Source organism: Anomalospiza imberbis, chromosome 8 (assembly GCF_031753505.1).
Source record: "Anomalospiza imberbis isolate Cuckoo-Finch-1a 21T00152 chromosome 8, ASM3175350v1, whole genome shotgun sequence".
Lineage (NCBI taxonomy): Eukaryota > Metazoa > Chordata > Aves > Passeriformes > Viduidae > Anomalospiza > Anomalospiza imberbis.
In genome coordinates this window covers 30881111-30899785 of record NC_089688.1, presented here as the reverse complement: position 1 = coordinate 30899785, position 18675 = coordinate 30881111, and the positions used below count along the sequence as shown (strand labels likewise).

General features: G+C 42.3%; 1 protein-coding gene across 11 annotated transcripts in view; it reads left to right on the top strand.

Annotated features, from left to right (window-relative positions):
• Positions 1 to 18675, top strand: part of FGFR2 (fibroblast growth factor receptor 2) — a 79888-nt gene that overhangs the window by 49591 nt on the left and 11622 nt on the right. For 4 of the 11 annotated variants that reach the window (XM_068198234.1, XM_068198237.1, XM_068198235.1 and 1 more), the window contains 6 exons: positions 1638 to 1828; positions 2676 to 2823; positions 6663 to 6866; positions 14689 to 14839; positions 17502 to 17623; positions 18275 to 18385. In XM_068198234.1, coding sequence (XP_068054335.1) covers positions 1638 to 1828; positions 2676 to 2823; positions 6663 to 6866; positions 14689 to 14839; positions 17502 to 17623; positions 18275 to 18385 — 927 coding nt within the window. Of the gene's footprint in view, positions 1 to 1637; positions 1829 to 2675; positions 2824 to 4385; positions 4531 to 6662; positions 6867 to 14687; positions 14840 to 17501; positions 17624 to 18274; positions 18386 to 18675 lie in introns of all 11 variants that reach the window. The other 7 variants (XM_068198238.1, XM_068198236.1, XM_068198230.1 and 4 more) reach the window with 3 other exon arrangements.

Here is an 18675-nt window from a genome sequence, read left to right as displayed (position 1 = left end):
CAAATTAAAAAATATGAAACTGTTCCTAGATCTTCGAAAATGACACACATAACCATGGAATAATTTAGTAACTGCAATTCAAATGCACTTTTGCCACAAGTAAAATAAGACTGCTGCTTTGTAGTGTGCTGCCAGCATAGCCTCAGTGAATAAATTCCCAGTAGATGTTTGCTGCATGCCAAATATATTGGACTGTATAAAAGATCCCATTGTTCAATGGCATCATTATTTGCTATTATACTCACAATGTTTGCTTGTGAAACAATTTATTGGAGACAAGTATGTTTAAGAAAGAACGCTTGGTTTGAAATTCAGCTGATTTGGCTTGTAATGTCAGAGCTTTTACAGTGCATAGCCTCTAAAAATAAATATTTAGGTCTGCTATTTTTTACTTATCTTTGAAAGAATTCCTGGAGCAGGGGAGAATGGGGAGCTAAGGCTGGGGATGGCCAGTGAGCCATAGATTCATGGAATTGTTTGGGTTGGAAAAGCCCCCTAAAGTCATTGAGTCCAACCATTAACCCAGCAGTGCCAAGGCCACCACTAAACCACGTCCCCAGGTGTCACATCTACATGCATGACCTTTAGATGTCCTCCCTGGGCAGCCTGTTCCAAAGCTGGGCAACCCTTTTGGTGAGGGAATTTACCCTGATATCCAATCCAAACCTCCCCTGGCACAACCTGAGGCCATTTCTTCTCTTCCTGTCACCTGTGAGAAGAGCCTGACTCCCACCTGGCTAAAACATCCTGTCAGGGAGTTGTAGAGAGTGAGAAGGTCCCTCCTGAACCTCCTTTTCTCCAGGCTAAACACCCCAATTCCCTCAGCTGATCCCCATGAGAGGTTGCCTGAAAATGTGTGAGAAATGCTTATGCTTGGGCATCGATTAGAAGCTGAATTGGCTCACATTAAATACAGTTCAGTTTTCCAGAGAGCTCTGTATTTGCCTGTGTCTTGGTGAGAATAAGAATGAAGCAGTGTTTCTGCTGCTTCTGCTGCTGGTGGTGGCACTGATTGGAGCATTTTAGGAAGCTGAGCTTGCCTAGTTTGTTCATCCTGCACACTGAGGCTTCTGCTGCTACTTTTGAGAAATTCCTTTCAGTTTATTTTAACACGTTTTAAATCAATAATTATTCAAAATTAATCATTAATATTTCTTCTTAATGTGTGTCAGCAGTATTTCTTCTTAATAAAAAGAATCAATTAATCAAAAATTAATCAATAAAATTTCTTCTTAATGTGTGGAGGTCTAGTAGAGTCAAGACACTTTAGAACTCAGAGGTAACTTAATTATGGTAGCTTAAAAAACCCAAAAGGAGATATTTTACCTAATTAGGGCTGAGTTAAACCATGGAAAATGAGCAAAGTGTTTAAGCAGGGTTTCCCCCCTCCCCCCAAATGGCTATTCTTTAAATTACAAGTGTAGTGCTCAAGCCATCTCCTTTGAACTGCAGGTTTTGTTACACACTTTGGCTGCGGTGTTATTTCGGAGGAGTCAGCCAACAGGCTTACAGGGCTTTTTGGCTGGGGTTCACTTACAGTTTTCTTGGCAACCCTGCTTATTTATGCATCTTTATTTCTCCCTCTCTCTCTCTCTCTCTCTCTCTTGCTCCTTCTCCGCCGATCCCTGCTGGAGCAGAGCGCTCCCCGCACCGGCCCATCCTGCAGGCGGGGCTCCCCGCCAACGCCTCCGCCGTGGTCGGGGGGGATGTGGAGTTTGTCTGCAAGGTCTACAGCGATGCCCAGCCCCACATCCAGTGGATAAAGCACGTGGAGAAGAACGGCAGTAAATATGGGCCAGATGGGCTGCCTTATCTCCAGGTTTTAAAGGTGAGGCTTCGCAGATGCCGGCAGCGGTGATGCCTTCTTTAGAGCGTGGTGTAAATCCAAGGATTTTGAGTTCTGAGCTTCTTTTGAAAGTGGAGATGTTTATGTTAGAAGTGAAATGATGAGTTAGATAAACATTTGCTTGTCTGAATGCTAACTGTGCAGCTTATAGATACTGTTTTGCTTCTTTTTACTTCCATGAAAAATCCTTTATATCTGAATGTTTCAGGCATGACTTGTTCAGAAAAAAATGAAAATCCTTCTAAAGAACATCATTGTCATTTTTGTATGGGTAGAAAGCATCCAAAACATACCTGGGACAATCTACTCCATTTCTTTCATGTTTCTTCATCCTTTTGATTTCAAAGAAACATGGCAGCTGCTGCCAAAAGCTTGCTGGAGGACTGGGCTGTCTGGATGCTGAGCCTGCAGAGATGTCTGGTTTGGAGCAGTGCATTGCTACTGTCATACCTGCCAGTCTGGAGCAAGTCTGACCAGGGAAACTGAAGCTTTCTAAGCTGGGTGGCGTTGTCAAAACTCTGTCAGGCAGGACAGCCAGCTCTGTACCTGCTTGTCACATGCAGTACCTGCCTAGGTGGATTCTTTTTTCCCCCATGCTGCTGTTTTCTAACTCCTCGTGTGATGCTGCGGATGTAAGAAAACCAAACAACAACAACCAAAAGGAAAAAAAAAACCAAAAACACCCAACAAATTCCAACCCCAAACCTTTCAATGTTTAGAAGCTGGTGTGGAATGTTCTGGTGACGTGTTGGTGGTGGGACCATAGACAGATTGGTGTCCATTCTGGGCAGCAGTGACGTTGTTCTCCTGTGTTATTGGTCTGTTCTAGCACTCGGGGATAAATAGTTCCAATGCTGAAGTGCTGACACTGTTCAATGTGACAGAGGCGGATGCTGGAGAATATGTTTGTAAGGTCTCCAATTATATAGGGGAGGCCAACCAGTCTGCCTGGCTCTCTGTTCTGCCAAGCATACAAGGTAACAATGTTTTTTAAAGCAAGCTGGAAAAAATGGTGCTTTGGGAGCAGGCAGCTTGTAGGATACTCTCTGGCCTTGGTGGTATATGTGTAATCCTCCTCTGGTGATTGCAGCTGGTGTTACACCAGCAGCCATGGAAAAATTCCCACAATATTCTCTGTACCAGAAGCACTGCTTTGGTTTCTGTTTGCTGATCTTTATTCTCTCTTTGGTGGCTTTGTGTGTGCGTGTGTTGAACAGTTTTGTTGTTGATTCTGCATACTCTGCAGTTCACACCGAGGGTACTCCTTGAATAAGGTAATTACAGCCTAGCAGTGTGTATTTATATATACACATAGGTGTGTATATATATGACCTGTTCACATAAAAACCCCCTGGAGCACAAGTCAGGTCAGTTTAGTCACTGTGACTGTGCAGGTGGGAGGATTTTTCCAAGTCTTACTCACCCATTACTAACTGGGTTTTACTCAGCAGTAACAAAAAAGACAGGCAACCGTGTGACTGCAGCCCACAACTAAATTTGCCTCAACATTGTCCAATAAAAAGGTATTTATTCCCTGATTGTGGATTTCAAAGTAACATTTTTGAATGGAACAGAGATCAAAAGTAGCAAATATTATTTTCTCTAAACCTCTGTCACTGAGATCTTGATGCTGATGCTCTGATGTGCCCATCTTAGGGCAGCTGGGAAGTTCCAGGCCTAAGATTTACTCCATTTGTATGAGTTTGGATAATCACTGATACTTGAATCGGTGCACAAGGTCAAGCAGTAAGTCTGGAAGATGACTAGTAAAAAATGCAAAACTTGCAGAGTTTTTTTTTCCCCTCAATCTTTAAGATGTAGAAAAATATATTTTATTTCTATCTCCTGGTTCTGGAACCTTTGAAGTCTTTTCTCTCCCACCTGTGAGAGCCACAATTGAACAAGATCTCTGATTTTGAGCAAGAGTTGGGATACTTTTCACTGTGCTTTGAGGCAAACCATCAAATATTTCCAGATTTGAGATTTAAACGAGATCTGGCAACTCTTCACAATGTACAGTAGTAGTTACTACTCAAAATTGCAGTGCAGTGGGTGATGCAAGGATCATACAATCAAAGACAGCTACAAACTTGTCTTTTGGAGCAGAATTCACCCCTTTTTTATCATTTTAGACTATACTTTTATGGTAAATTCTTTCCTCTGAAACAGGTCTCTACACGTGAAGGATCCCACATTCTGTCCTACTTTGTTTTCTCTTTGTTTTTCTTTCAACTTTCTCTTGTCATAAAAGAAGAAGAAGAAAAAAAAGATTTGTGGGTGAATTTTTCCATGTCTTTTCATTGCATGCATGTTTAGGTGGTGAGTTTAGGTCTGGTGAAGGGTGTTGATTACTTTCTGAGGTGAGCTGGGACCTGTTGGTAAACGCCTTTTGGATGAGGGATTGTGGATGGGGAAGGAGCTTTGCATCTCTCCACCTCTGCCTTTACCAAGTGCAAAGCCCTGTGGCTCCATCTCCCTATCCACAAAAATTCTCTCAGTGTCTAGCTTTTTCTCTTGCTTCCCTCTTGTTTTTTTTTAGGCTGCCGGTGTTAACACCACGGACAAAGAAATTGAGGTTCTCTATATACGGAATGTAACTTTTGAGGATGCTGGGGAGTATACATGCTTGGCGGGTAATTCTATTGGGATATCCTTTCACACTGCATGGTTGACAGTTCTGCCAGGTATACACTGCTCTCTTTCTGTGGTTTTTCCTCTTTCCCCCTCCCCCCCACCTTGTTGATTGCTGAAGAATTAGCACGGCTTCTGTCTCAAAAAAAGGACTTTTACAATGATTTTGGTTTTTTTAAGCGCAGTTGTCTCAAGCGAGTTGTTCTGTCACGTGTTTGCAACTCCAAAAACCAAAAAGCAACAACTACAAAAAAGGGAGGGGAGTGTACGACTATTGCACCTAATTGAAATGTTTTTACATAATCAGAAATGCTAAGGAGCTGCATTTCCTTAGCACTTCAGTGAGACAACTGAAAATCAGCCCATAAATCATTGTAAACTTTTTCAAGAGGATGAAATTCGGTTCGTTACGAAGTTTGGAACTAATTTGGCCATAGTTATGTACTGGCTCATTAAAATGCCTGAGCTGTTCAGTGTACTTCAATTCATTTTTACCTATCATGCAAATCTCTCATGGAAATCCCAATTTCAATGCCAGAGGATCATGTACAGAAGCAGTGCCTTCCATATCTTGGGAATCGGCTCCGTGCATCTTTAGACATCGCATGCTCTAAGGAAACAAGTAGTCATTTGCTTTTACTGCAAAGCATGTCTTGCTGTTCTGGGGTTGATGATGTTTCTGTCCTTAAAAGAAACAAACATCAATGTGCTTTATTGCCTGAAAATTATTATCAGCTGTTAGAAGATGTAACCTTAGTTGGTTTTGACATTAGTCAAATTTTCTCATTTATAATTGTTGGCAGCTGCCTCAGGAGTTCCTTTGGAAAAAAAAACATGAACAACCTGAGGTTTGCTGGGTCATCTTGTGCTTAACATTTATTAATTGTTAATCCTAAGTAAGAGGTACAACAAAACCTGCATGTGCGTATTGCTGAGGCTTACAGTGTGGGAGTTAAAGGTTCCCACTGTCTGCAGATAATTTCTTACCTTTTATTGAAATATATTGAACAAGGCAGCTTTATTCCATCTCACTCTGAACTGAACCCTGAGCCTGTGAGGTGTCACCAAGCAGGCAGAGCAGTGCTTGTGTAGAGCTTGCTTCTGCTGGCAGTGTTTGCATTTTGCAAGTGCTTGAACAGCATTTTTTTAAACCAATTTTCTTGAACAAAGTATTTTTCTAAGCCTGGAAAGGCACAAGAAAATTTCAGCTTGAAACATGCATTGCTTGCGGAGTGACCGCTGATGGCTGTGGAATGCTGTTTATCCGGGAGTTGAATCCCAGATAAGGGATTAGGGACACTGTTTGCACATATAACTGTCTTAAAGATAGCTTCAAAATGGTTTCAATCAGAGTAACAGCTCTGTAGGACCACTCCCTCCCAAATCTAATCTCATAGGCCAGTAACCACTGATGAGGTTACTGCAGTCCTCACAGAAGAGGGCTCGTTAATTAACGTGTTGCTGCCAATTCGTTTTTTACTTCAATTATGCTTTTTAATCCAGCACTGGGCTCCTCAAAGGACCTCAGGGGAGTTGGGCACCCAGCATGAAGCACAGCTGGACAGCCAGCTCCTTGAAACCCTTTTGAAACCCCTAAGCTGAGTTTACAGACATGATGGGGGACTGATTCACCCTCCTTTCCCTCTGTATTTTGAGGTCCTACTGCAAATTTTGAATAAACAGGAGACTCAAGCAGGCTCAAGTCCAAACATTTATTTTCAAATTTAGACACTTTTCATTCAGGCTAGCTAATTTTTTTATCTTCAGATGTGTTTTTGTGTGGTTCACAAGAATTGCAGTGCTTTTGCATTTTGACTCGAGTAACAAAATGAACCTGAGCCTAGTTTGAACAGTTTTTTCTTCCCTCAAAAATTATCCTTGATCATGCAATATTTCAATGTATATGTACGTACCTACCTAGGCACACACGTGTATATGTTTGTATATGCATACATAGATGCACGAGCACACACCCAGTGCAAACTGAAAAATCAAAGCAGTAATCTGGAAAAAAAGAATTACTCTCAGATTACAAGATGGCCTAAACATCCAGTGCTCTGAATATCACACGAGAATTGGTTATATTTTATATTTTGCCATTACTTGCTCCAAGTGCTGTGCCGAACGCTGCCCTGTTTGCTAACCCTGTGGCATGATTGTTTCCTCCTGAAACCTTCCCATCCAGCTCCTGAGAAAGAAAAGGAATACCCAACCTCTCCAGACTACCTGGAAATAGCAATTTACTGCATAGGGGTGTTCCTGATAGCCTGCATGGTGCTGACAATGATCCTGTGCCGCATGAAGAGCACCACCAAGAAGCCGGATTTCAGCAGCCAGCCCGCTGTCCACAAGCTGACCAAGCGAATCCCCCTGCGCAGACAGGTAACAGAAAGTAGATAAAGAGTTTCAAAAAACTTTTTTTTACCCCAACCACTAAGCCAGCACATCCTCCTGCTGAGGAAAGGGAAGTGAAGAAGGGAATTAATAAATGACGGCAGATTGCGGTAGGGGTGGGATAGAGAGAACGTCTTAGCGCAGCGATGGGTGTCTCAAGGAAATCAGGGAAGGGCTGGTAGGGAGGGGAGAAATGCAAAAACTGAAATGTTTTCTGTATTAGCAGTCTGTAGATGAGGGGAAAAAAATGTATTTCAAGTATTTTGGGGCCTGATCCCACAGCTTGTTGGAGTCAATGGAAAAAATGTTACTGCCCTAATGGGCTTTGGAATAGAATCCTGTTTAATTGTCTATTTATGATGTTTCTAAGGTGATTATTATTGTGGTAACTAGGTACCAGATACAGAGAGGTATTTTTCAGGAAGACCTTTGAAGACTGAAGGGAGGGAGTTTCATAGCCAGTCCTCCAGAAAACACCCCAAAATAGAAAAAAGACTGTAAGAAAGTAAAAATAGGGGAGATCCTATATCAGATCTTGGACAGCTTGATTAAGATAATGATGCTTTTGAGTAAGAAACAAAAGCAAGTGCCAGATTTAAAATGCACGCAACAGCATCACATGAAATATATTTTACAATTGTTTGTGGCTGGCAATGAGAGGGTGATGCCACGAGCAGCAAACCAGTTGAACAAGTAACAGGACTTTGGCTTTATCACAGGCCACCACTTGCCAAAACAGCCTCCATTCCCACACTGTCCTCTCCTGAAGGATTTGTGGTGTTTTTAGAAGCTGGTGTTTAACAGGTTTTGATTTTCTTGCAATAGGTCTTGAGGCCAGACCTCTGCACCCCCAGGTTTCACCCTGGAGGATGGGGGATCTTGGAATCTGGGGCTGGGGTTCACCTCAGCAGCCAAATAAACTCTGTCTAGGGGGGTTGGATCCAGGCTCTGGCCAGGGACCTGGGATGTGAGGGTTCACTTTGTGTCCATCTGCACCAGGAGTAAGTGGTGCAGGATTTCTGCAGATTTGTTTTTACAGCCTGTCCAGAATATTGTCACTGTCAGAGTAACACATGTACCTTAAAAAGGGTTCTTCAGCGTGGGTAAGTGTTGAAATGACATGCATGGGCATGCATGTCCATCTCCCAGAGTGGGAGATTCTGAACAGCATTACATTTTTCTGGACCCTTCTTTCATGGTGTTTGAATTTCCTTGGTTATAAAAAAAAAAACAGGGAGTGGAATTCTTTAGCTACCTTCCTCTGAATCCAGTATTTTACAGGATCTTGAGGAGAGGCACCTGAACTTTTTTCAATCTGAAAGATATTTGCTTTATGTGCAAAAAAATGTTAATTCTTTATTTTATCTGACTTTCTTTGCCACTTTAGGATGTTTAGGGGGTTTTTTGTGGCTTTTTTTTTTTTTTTTTTGAACTTTGATTTTACTCAAATGCTTGAGTATCAATGAGACAAAGAGGGACTTTTCACTCTGAGTGTGTCAGAAAAAGTGAAGAGAAGCCCTCAGCTCAATATTCACACATCTCTCTGGCTAGAAATCTGTGTCTGTAGCTTTCTGGACAAAGGAGGCCTTTAGATGTTGTGTGCTTAACCAGAGAGAGAGAGATACATATCAACTGCTTAGATAGGAGACATTTATTACAGTTCTGCCTGAATATAAAAGCCTAATGACTCAGAGACAAGTTGATGGTATAAAAAATACCTAGGGTTTGGTGTGAGCTCAGTTGTGTCAGCTGGAAATGGTTCCTCGGGGAGCAGTGTGTTATTTCATTTCATGTGACAGCAGTGCCAACCACTGCCCTCACTTTAGCTATTTATCCTTAAATGATGCAATATGGACCTTCTCCAAAGCTATTGTTTTCACAGAGGAAAGAAACTGTCTTACAACATGTTTGTCACGTTGGGTTTTATCCATTTATTTCAGTATTTTTACATTTTTTTAGCTGAAATGGCATTTTGCTTTTAAAAGTGGGAATACTTTTTTTTTAAAAAAAGGTTTATATTTGAAAGTGCAAATGCTATTTCAACCCCTAAGCAAAAATCCCACTACTCCCAATTGTTCCTGGCACTGCTTTGTTAGCAGCAGTTGCTCATTGGAGGTCTCTCTGCTTTTGTGTCTGCATGGAAGAAAATGTAACTACTGTAAGCATTGTCTGAAAATTGTATTTCTGATCTGATGATTTCGCTGGTCAGTTTGCAAAGGCAGGATGAGACAAGCAGTCCCTGAAGATTTGCTTGTGAATATTCCTTCATTTCTCCTTGGTGCTGAGGCTGCAGCGGCTCTTCAGTTTGTGCATCTGGTTTTGGATTTCAAGGCTGTTGTCACAAGTGAAGAATTGAAAAATAATCCAGATGTTTTATTTAAAGGGTGTGTGTTTCTGGATCATTCAACCCTGTTTTATTGTGCCACCAAGCTCACTTTGTGTCATTTTATTTGTATTTCAGAGGATTGTATTTAAACTTGGTGGGATTTTGTCACTAAACCTTCATTTATCTGTGGATCACAGGAGGTTTCCCTTTGTGCTCTGTGGGGAGGGATGAGGTGGGAGGGAACAAGATGCTCGTGGCAGGTAGACTGTGAGAATGGGGCTGGATCCAGGGCTGGGTGATGGGATTTGTTGGAATTCCAGAGAAATGAGGCCACAGATTGGGAAATTCTTGATATTGTTTTCAAAGCTCCTCTGCTGCTGGGTCAGGGTCCCTGAGGATCTGGGCTGAAAAATAATCCTGGTTCACAGAGAGACATTTGCACAGCTCTGATGCCATCTTGTCTAAGCAGGAGAAGAGTCTTGCTGAGTAACATATGGTTTGGTTTGGATCCTCCTGCGCTGTTTAGCCTGAGCCACCATAGGATTTTATCACTCCCCACATGCAGGCAATTTTTCCCTGCCAAAATGCAGTTCTATTCGCATTCGCAGGAAGGGTCAGAATGAAGTCAGGAATTATCAGTTCCCATCCCCTACAGTCCTCATCCCCACCAGGATCTGGTACTTGGTTTTCAGGTTTTTCCAGGGAAATCCAGCAGGATTCTCTTTTCATCAAGGCAGTTAAGTGTTACCTGCATGGAGGTACCAGCTTGAGAGGGAGGGGATGCAGAATTTGTAGGATTGAGCCTCACAAGCTGATTTGCAGGACAGGCTTTAAATGACAGGGCCACTGAACCAAAAGAGTACAAAGCAGCCTTCAATAGGATGTACATCTACTCTGTAGAACCTTTATTTTAACTGATACATTGTAATTGAGGCAGACAAAAAGACAATGCCATCTCTTGTGACTTGCTCAAAGTCAAGTACAAATGTTTGTCATCACTAAAGGTTTTTGTTAGGGCTGTCACAGCCAATCTGTCAAGTTTGGACCCCCTCAACATGTGTCTTAAACAGGAAGCAGTGATCTTTTTAATGCTTAGTATTTAAAATGCACTCACAATAATTTATGTATATTGTTGTTGTGGAGTCTAATCCTTCATAAAGATATAATGGGTGTATTTGAGCAAAGACTGATCAGTTTAAAGCAAGGCTTGAGCTCACCCAGCAGAATAGTTCAAAATGGTAGTTCAATAATTCAAAATTATAATGGCAGCTGGAGTGTGAAAAAAAAGAGAAGTGATCAGGAAAAGGGGAAGTAATGCAGTATTTCATGTAATACTGAGCAGTAATATCATAACTTTTTTAGAGGAATAGACTATGAAGTACAAAGATTAATACATAACTGTCAGTAAGATATTGTTGGATGGAATTTACCTTAAATATTTATTTATTTTTTTCTTTATGCCTTTTTTTTAATGGTCTTGTTTAGTGGTACTTATTGGATATGATTTTGTGTATAAGTGTTTCCAAACGAGCGCTTTTCATGGAGGGGTGGTGCATGTGTTTTAAATGTCAGTACTTAACATTAGGATTACTCAGTTTTGTGTAGTGCATTTAACCTTGTATTTTCCTGCATCTGGTCACTCAGATGGGCTGTTTCTACCAGCAGCTAACAACATTATTTACTAATTATAACATACAAATATGCATATGAGTTCAAATTAACTTTTACAGCAGAGCCTTCAAAAAGGCTGACAGTTATAGGAAATCACTGCATGCCTGCTAAAAAGTCCCAGCATGAGTGCCAGAACTGACAGATCTAGGCTCCAGGACATGGTATGAATTATCAGTGGAGGAAAACACCCTTCATAATCAATTACAGACAATTACACACTGCTCTGCAGCTGATTTTGCCTCATGGCATTTAAAGATTCCAGCGAAGATTTGTTTGTTTTAAATGCTCTGCTGCTTGGAAATGCTTGTAGAGCACTAACTGAGAGCTGATTAAGCACAGCGTGTTGGTTAGGGGAAGAAGATGTAGTTAAAACAGGGATATAATCATGTACTGATGGGTGAGGTTTGGGTGCAGTGGGCTTTTCTCCTTCTCCAGTGCAGATTTGGAGCTAAAGGTCTGTCTGAGACTGGTGCTGTTCTCACTTCTGGCCTGCTAAAAGCACAAAGGAAGCACACAAGGAATATTTTCTGTGGAGCTCTGCCTTCCTGTTGAGGTTAACATCTACCAAAATGGTCCTTTCAGTTCTCTGCTCAACTCAAGCTGACTTTCACCTTTCTTTCTTTAATTAAGAAATTAAATACCTCCCTAGAGCAGTGTCATCACTTAAAACAGGGTGTCAGCACACTGAGTGGGCCCCCAAGAGGTTTAATTCACCTGTGTCAGGTGAACCTGCATGGTGAGAGTTTGGAGAGCAGAGCTGCACATGGCAAGCTGGAAAAAAGAAAAAAAAGCATATAGAAAGCTGCCACTTCAATGTAGATTAAAGCTGACCATGTCTACTGACCTTGGAATAGGTAGGATTTTCATCAGTCTTTTATAGTGTGCTCTAAGGCAGTGAAAAAAAAATGCTCGAGGGAGGAGATCAAAGGTTAATTCTTTCTTATTGCAGGAAAGGTGAGAGGCCACTTCAAAACAGAAAATCCCCCCCAACCACAGGCCAAGCTGGGCTGGCTTCATCTTTTCTGGAGCAGATTTTTATAGCCCATGAGCTCCTGTAACTCCTTGTAGTGCTCCAGTTAATCAATCAGGAGAATATTCCCTAGGAGTACAGTCCATTTGTCTTCTCCCAGACACGGAGCAGTTCCTCTGGATTTCTCATCATTCCTCTCCACGTTAATGCACTTTTACCTGCAGTATCTCTGGCCCATCACACAGTTCTGCTGTGAAGTAAACATGTGGAGTAGTGTTAAAAGGGAAACTGGCAGGGTCTTTAAGCTGCTTTTTTCTATACATTATTGCTATTTAAGCTCTGTGTTTAAAGTGCATCACCGGAGTATTTCAGTTTATTGCAAGTTTATATTTATAGGCTTTAACCAGGCTAAAGCTGCTGAATGGTGAGTGTAAAAACTAGTGAAAAGAAGAAACTCTGGAAGAGATCCAGACACTGTCTAGTACAATGATTATATTCATGAAAAGAAAACCAAAATCAAAAAAAAAACCCAACACCCCAGAACCCAGAATTCTGGACCATTTCTGATACCTAAGGTATCTAAATTTACTTCTATGCATTCCTGTCCCTTGAAAACAATGGCTGTAATAGTAAAGACAAGCACAGAAAAAAAGGAAATGTAAATTAATAAAAAATATAAGAATCAAGACTTGAATAAAGATCTTGGTAGAATGACTGGAGAATAGTAAGTAGATTTTGGAAATATGGAGGAAGTGGTCATAGAGTATTGATAGGTTTGTAGTGAGAAATGAAAAAATGGAAGCCAGAAATAACAGAAAAGTGGAATTCAGGAAAGTAGGGTTGGGGGCAGAGGAGCTGCCACACTGGAGATTTGCACATTTCTTGCTGCTGAGCTGGTTCGTTTCATGAAACATCATTTTCAAACTGTAGTGAAATAATGAAAATGAGAAGGGAAAAAAAAAAAAAAAAAAAAAAAAAAAAAAAGAAGCAGATCAGATTCCAGCCCTGGTTCTCCTGCTGACTGGTCCAGCAGGTGAGTTCCCCTCTGCAGGCTGGGCATGGCAGCACCTCTCTCTCTCAGGACTCCATTCAGTATTCACTCACTGATTTATTTACAGCTCCATAGTCTGCCTTAATACTACTTTTCTATTTGTATCCCAAGTGGTCACTGGATTTATTTTCCTAGAGGAATGTGCCAGGTACTTATATTTGCCGAAAGTAAATATTAGCATTCATGATGGTGGGGTGAATGAGGCAGAAGCAGCCCACCTTTCTTTTTGAATGGTGGCCTTGTGTTTATGCAGTTCCACGCTCCCTTCCCATGGCCACATCTTGTGTGCAGGAGCTGTTTCTGATATCAGGGAAAGGTCTGTCAGCTGCAAATCTGGTTACCAAGATTAATTTTTTGATAGCAACCCTTAATATTTTCTCACTTATGAAACCTCTTTCCATTCGTAATGGCTGGTTTTAGAATGATGCCTTTTTTAATCTAAGACCCGTGCAACAAAACCGCGACCTGGTGCCATTTTACATAAGTAAACCTGCTGGCAAAGTTGATCCTCATCCAGGTGATGAGGGTGTGGGTACTCTTGTGCTCCAGGCTTCCAGTTGGGTCCAAAGAAGAAACTCCTGCTGCCTGGTGTGAGGATGAGTGCCAGTGATGGCTTTGTGACATCCTTCATCCCAGTCTGGCTGCCGGATTTGGGCTTGGCCAAGACATGATGGTGGCGTGAGGAGAGAAGGAGGATTCACACTCGTGAGGGGAAGACTGGCAATACAAGCATTTCTATTTTGTGTTAGTATTCACTAGAAGCTCCGAGGTCAGCAGATGTCAGGCTGCTGCTTGCAGGCTTGAGGAAAGAGCCTTACAGAAGATTCACGCCAACCCAAATTTTGTTACACGGATGGCGCAGCAGCCTCTTTTTTCAAAGCATTCATCAATCAGTACCTTTGGTACTCTAAGGAAGATATCTGGGCTGATGAGAAATCACACTCCAGAGTTTCAAAACTGAGTTATTTTTAGGACCTCTTCCTCACATTTCCTGTAGAGTCTTTAGCTAAGAATGTAGTTAATTGAAAACTGAAGTGTTGTGATAGCTTTTTGATGCTTTCAGTATTGAGGACTTGGAAAATAGAAAGTAGTAGAATCATATAGGCTGGAAAAGACCTTTAAGATTGTTGAGTCCAAATGTAAGCCCTGCCAAGACCACCACTAAACCATGTCCCACGTGCCACATCTATATATATTTTAAATCCCTCTGAAGCTGGTGACTCCACCACTGCCCTGGGCAGCCTGACAGTCCATCCATTGAAGGAGCTGATCTTAACATCCAATCCCAACCTCCCCTGGAGGCCGTTTACTCTTGTGCTATTGCTTTGCCCTGGGAGAAGAGATGGAGCCCCATCTGGGTGTGCTGATTTGGGAAAAAACATGGTGACATGGACAGCTAGGAGTGGAAAAAGGGAACTTATTGGTCACCTCTGCTCATGGTATAAGCTGCTTACTTGGGTGTCTGAGGGTAGTGATGTAAATACTGCCAATTTATTTAAAAAAAAATTAATATTATAAACAAAAATACCTTCTGAGGGAATAAATTAAAAACTTACGTGGTTTTTGATTTATGGGACAGACTGACAGCATTGGCAGCCATTAGAGCCAGTATTGTGCTTACAGAGGAGGCAAAATGAGAGAACAGAGCACTAGGATCAAGACTGTAGATTCAGCCACTTCCTGACACCATGGTTCTGAGCTGGCTTGGTATCAGGTGCTGGTGGTTTTCAGATTTTGGGCCAAGATTACATCTCCATCTTTTTTTTTTTTCTTGTTGCATCTTGCATTGCAACCACAGGTGTCGGCCGACTCGAGCTCCTCCATGAACTCCAACACGCCTCTGGTGAGGATCACCACCCGCCTCTCCTCCACAGCTGATGCCCCCATGCTGGCAGGAGTGTCGGAGTATGAGCTGCCAGAAGACCCAAAGTGGGAGTTCCCAAGAGATAAGTACGTGGCTTGCTTCTCTGACACCACTTCTGCGTGTCTGAATAACAGCACGGCAGGTGGAAGCATCTCTCCTCATGTCTCCCAGGGTTTCTGTGGTTTAAAGAAAAATCTCAGTTACCTGAAGCTGCTCTGAAGATCAAGATTCAATTCAATAGTCTGAAATCAGTTTGGTTAAATAGAAACGAAATTTCTCCTGCCCGCAGCCCCGATTATATTTTCAGATTTCTTGCAGGTTTTCAGATGCTCTGCTGAAAGGTAGCTCCTCTGGTAGGAAGTGAGTTAGGAAAATTCAGTGTGATCTAGACTGCGAAAAATATCCACATGCAAGCACTGTTGAAAGGCAATGGTGATTTCCCCACCAATACCTCTGAACATTAAACCATGATTCTTAGTTGACTACTTAATTGGCTAATATTTAGAAAAAACAGGTAATACAATATGTAGGAGATAGAGAAAGTCTAAATTATGCTATTGGGCAATCTTTTCTTTCTGTCATGTCTCTGGGTAGGATTTGGTGGTGAGTTTGAATTGACATGCATTAATGGAGATGATTTTTTTTTAATTTAGGGGAACATTTTGCATGTTGGTGCATGTATGTGCAATTTCTATGGCTTAAAAGTGTTGGCTTTCAATCAGAGCATACTAAATTTTGATATATTAAAATTCACATGGCTACATAATATTTTCTTCAAAGTCTCTTGACTAACATGTAAAATGAGCTTTTGGATAATCTAATTAAAACTGTAACCATATTGCTTAAGATAAAACAAGACATGCAAAAGAGAGATAATGTTAACACAGCTAGAACCATGATTATTTATCAGAATTAGTGCTAGCTTTAAGAAGTCTTTAGGGCACTTTGAGAAAATAACACCTTTTATCATGGACAGTTCTCTTTGGAAGTTCAGGGTTGTAACTTTTGAATAGACGAACTGTAATTTCGAGCTTTCTGATAACTGTTCTGGAAATTATTTGATTGGTTTAGCTGAAAACAAGAGTAAAAGGCTGTAATTGCCACCTGCAGCATTCTGGTCAACAGTGGGGGCCTGTATATGTGCTCCTGTCAGCCCATGCCCTGGGGGGATCCACTAAATGCGGAAAATTTTAGAGTTGCTAAACATTTAAACCCAGTGTTCAGCACAAATGTAGGTGAAGCAGATTTGCAATGAAAGGAGGCTATTTAGAGGCAGTTTATTAGGCTGGGGGGCAGCAGGCACACAATGAGGGGTTTGTTACTTTGGTCCTAGCAGGGCAATAGCACATAAATTAACCAGTTTCCAATGCAAATGTTTGTTCTCTGCCAAGACCCTAAATTCAGTTTTAGCACTGGAGAAAATGCAGGGTGACCTCAGCATAGCATATGCTGCCCTTCAGTCTTTGCACCTTTTTAAAACTTGCATTTGCTTTAGAAACCGATCCAAAACAGCTCGAGGAATTCTCGAGCCAGAGCCCAGATGTCACAGAGTGAGCTGGCTGCCCGTGGGAGGAGCCACCTCGCTTCTGTCCCGTGCCCAAGCAGATAAGCAGGGTTTCAAATCACTTATCCCTCATCTAACACTGCTGCTGATGGCATGACAGCCTCTCCCTGTTCTTCCTGGTGGAAGACAGGTGTCCATGCTTTTAAGAATGAGTCCCGACATCTGTGATATCTGTGAAATCCTCCTGTTGACCATGGAAAGTCAAGTCCTTAAGAATTTGTTTATAAAAATGCTTGTCTGAATCTGGCCCTTATGCTGGATAACATTATCAGCATCACACTCACTAAGCATCCTTCCTGATCCTGCCACAGCACTGCTGCTGGATGTCACGTGGTATTCCCTGCAAGTAAAGGAGGCTGGCTCTGGCCCTTAAGGCTTAGGCTGGAATCAAAAAGATTTTGCCCAGAGGCTTTCAAATTTCTTTTTTATCTCTTCTCTTTCTTTCTCTTTCTCCTCATGAAGCTGAGATCAACATCTCTGTGTCTGTCTGTTAGATCTGGGCAGGTTTTGCAACCAGGAACATGCTCCACAAAATGCATTCTGCAGAGCCCACTTAGTGACTGCTCCTTTTAGGAGGGTTTGATGTTGGTGCTGTGATTACAGCCGAGTTTATTTTTCCCAGTCTCTGCCTCCCCTCTCTGAGCAGAGCCTGGGCTCTGCAGGCAGGAGGCTCCTTCTGGTCCCCTCAGCCAAGACTCTTGTGGCTGCAAAGAGCCTGCAGCCGAGAAAGAGCCACTGTGCTGGACTCTCTGTGGCTGAAACTTGACTCTCACCTCCTTGCAGTCAGTGTGGAAACGAAGGTGACCAGCTGTGTCACAGTGACAGGAGATGCTGGCCTGTTGCTGGCTGCTCCCCAGTTCCAGCCACGCTCTGATGCTCTTTCAAAGCTCTGCCCCTCCACACTGCATCTCCCCACAAGCCATCAGGTGCAGCCTTGAGGAGAGCTTAAAATCTGGGTTTAGTGACTGCTGTGCCTTTCTGAGATGCTCACTCCAACACACCGCGGCGCGCGCGGAAACCGACGCGCACCCAGGCCCTTATTGGTTCCATAGGTTAAACGCCTTGTGCTGCAGCAAGTTGTTGAAAGGTTTTTAGTTGAAAGGTTTTTATATTTAGCCCTGGAATTTCACTGGCTGCACCCCTCCACCAGACGCTGTGTGTTAATCTGCTGTTTGCACCTCCAGGCTGACGCTGGGCAAACCCTTGGGAGAAGGCTGCTTTGGGCAAGTGGTCATGGCCGAAGCGGTGGGGATTGACAAAGACAGGCCAAAAGAAGCAGTGACCGTGGCAGTGAAGATGTTGAAAGGTAAGAAAATTGGGTGATTAGGGATCAGAACGGGCGATGTGGCAGCTCTCAGCCAGAGAATTTTCTTTTGTGGCATCTGAACTCTGTCATCGTTGTGGGGTGGGTCAAAGAGCGCATAGCTGACCTCAGCCTTCAGCAGTGTGGGGTGTAAATCTGCACCCTTGACAGCCTGTTTATCTTGAGCAGTGAGTATTTGGGAGCCAGGAGATGTATTAGCATCGTGTGGGTCTCTCTGCTTTCAGTTTATTTCATGTCAGAGGCTATCCTTGTGTAGATCTGAGCCCATTCAGTCCAGGTGGTTGGTACCAATTTATTTTGAATTTAATTGTAAGGTTAGTTTGCAGGAAAGGCGCTGTTATTGGAGGTTTGATAGCTAAGGACAGCTTTTTTATATCTGGTCCTGCTGTGCTTTTTTATGCCTGGTCTTGCTGTGCTGCCACTTTACATAATAACACTGAAGAGTTGGTCAGTCCACCAAAGAGGCTGAGACTATTTTTTGGCAGGCCATAATATATGATGTGCAGTGTAAACTGGAAAACAATTCCCATATTTTGCATTTTGAGCTACACATATTTTATACCAACTGATGAGCCTGACTGAAGCTGAGGCTGGCACACTAAAATATATGAACTGAACCTGTGCCTTCTACAGATGATGCCACAGAAAAAGACCTGTCTGACCTGGTGTCAGAGATGGAGATGATGAAGATGATTGGGAAGCATAAAAATATCATCAATCTTCTTGGAGCATGTACCCAGGATGGTGAGTAGAGAAAAGAAAGTAAACCAGGACTTTCCAACAGGTCTGTGAAAGTCTCATTAATCATAATTTTTCAAGAGGTTTTAAGGAAGCAGTCATGCCGTGATAGGATTTTTAGGTATTTCTTTAGCTTAACAGCAATATTCTAACTTCTGTTTCTCATTATAGTTGCAGCCTTAATATGAGAAAGGCTCCTATATCATATGAATACTCTCTAATCCCTTGCTGTAAGGAACAAATGACCTTTTGCAGGGCCTTTACCCATGTCTGCTGTTCTGAATTGTCAGCCCTGC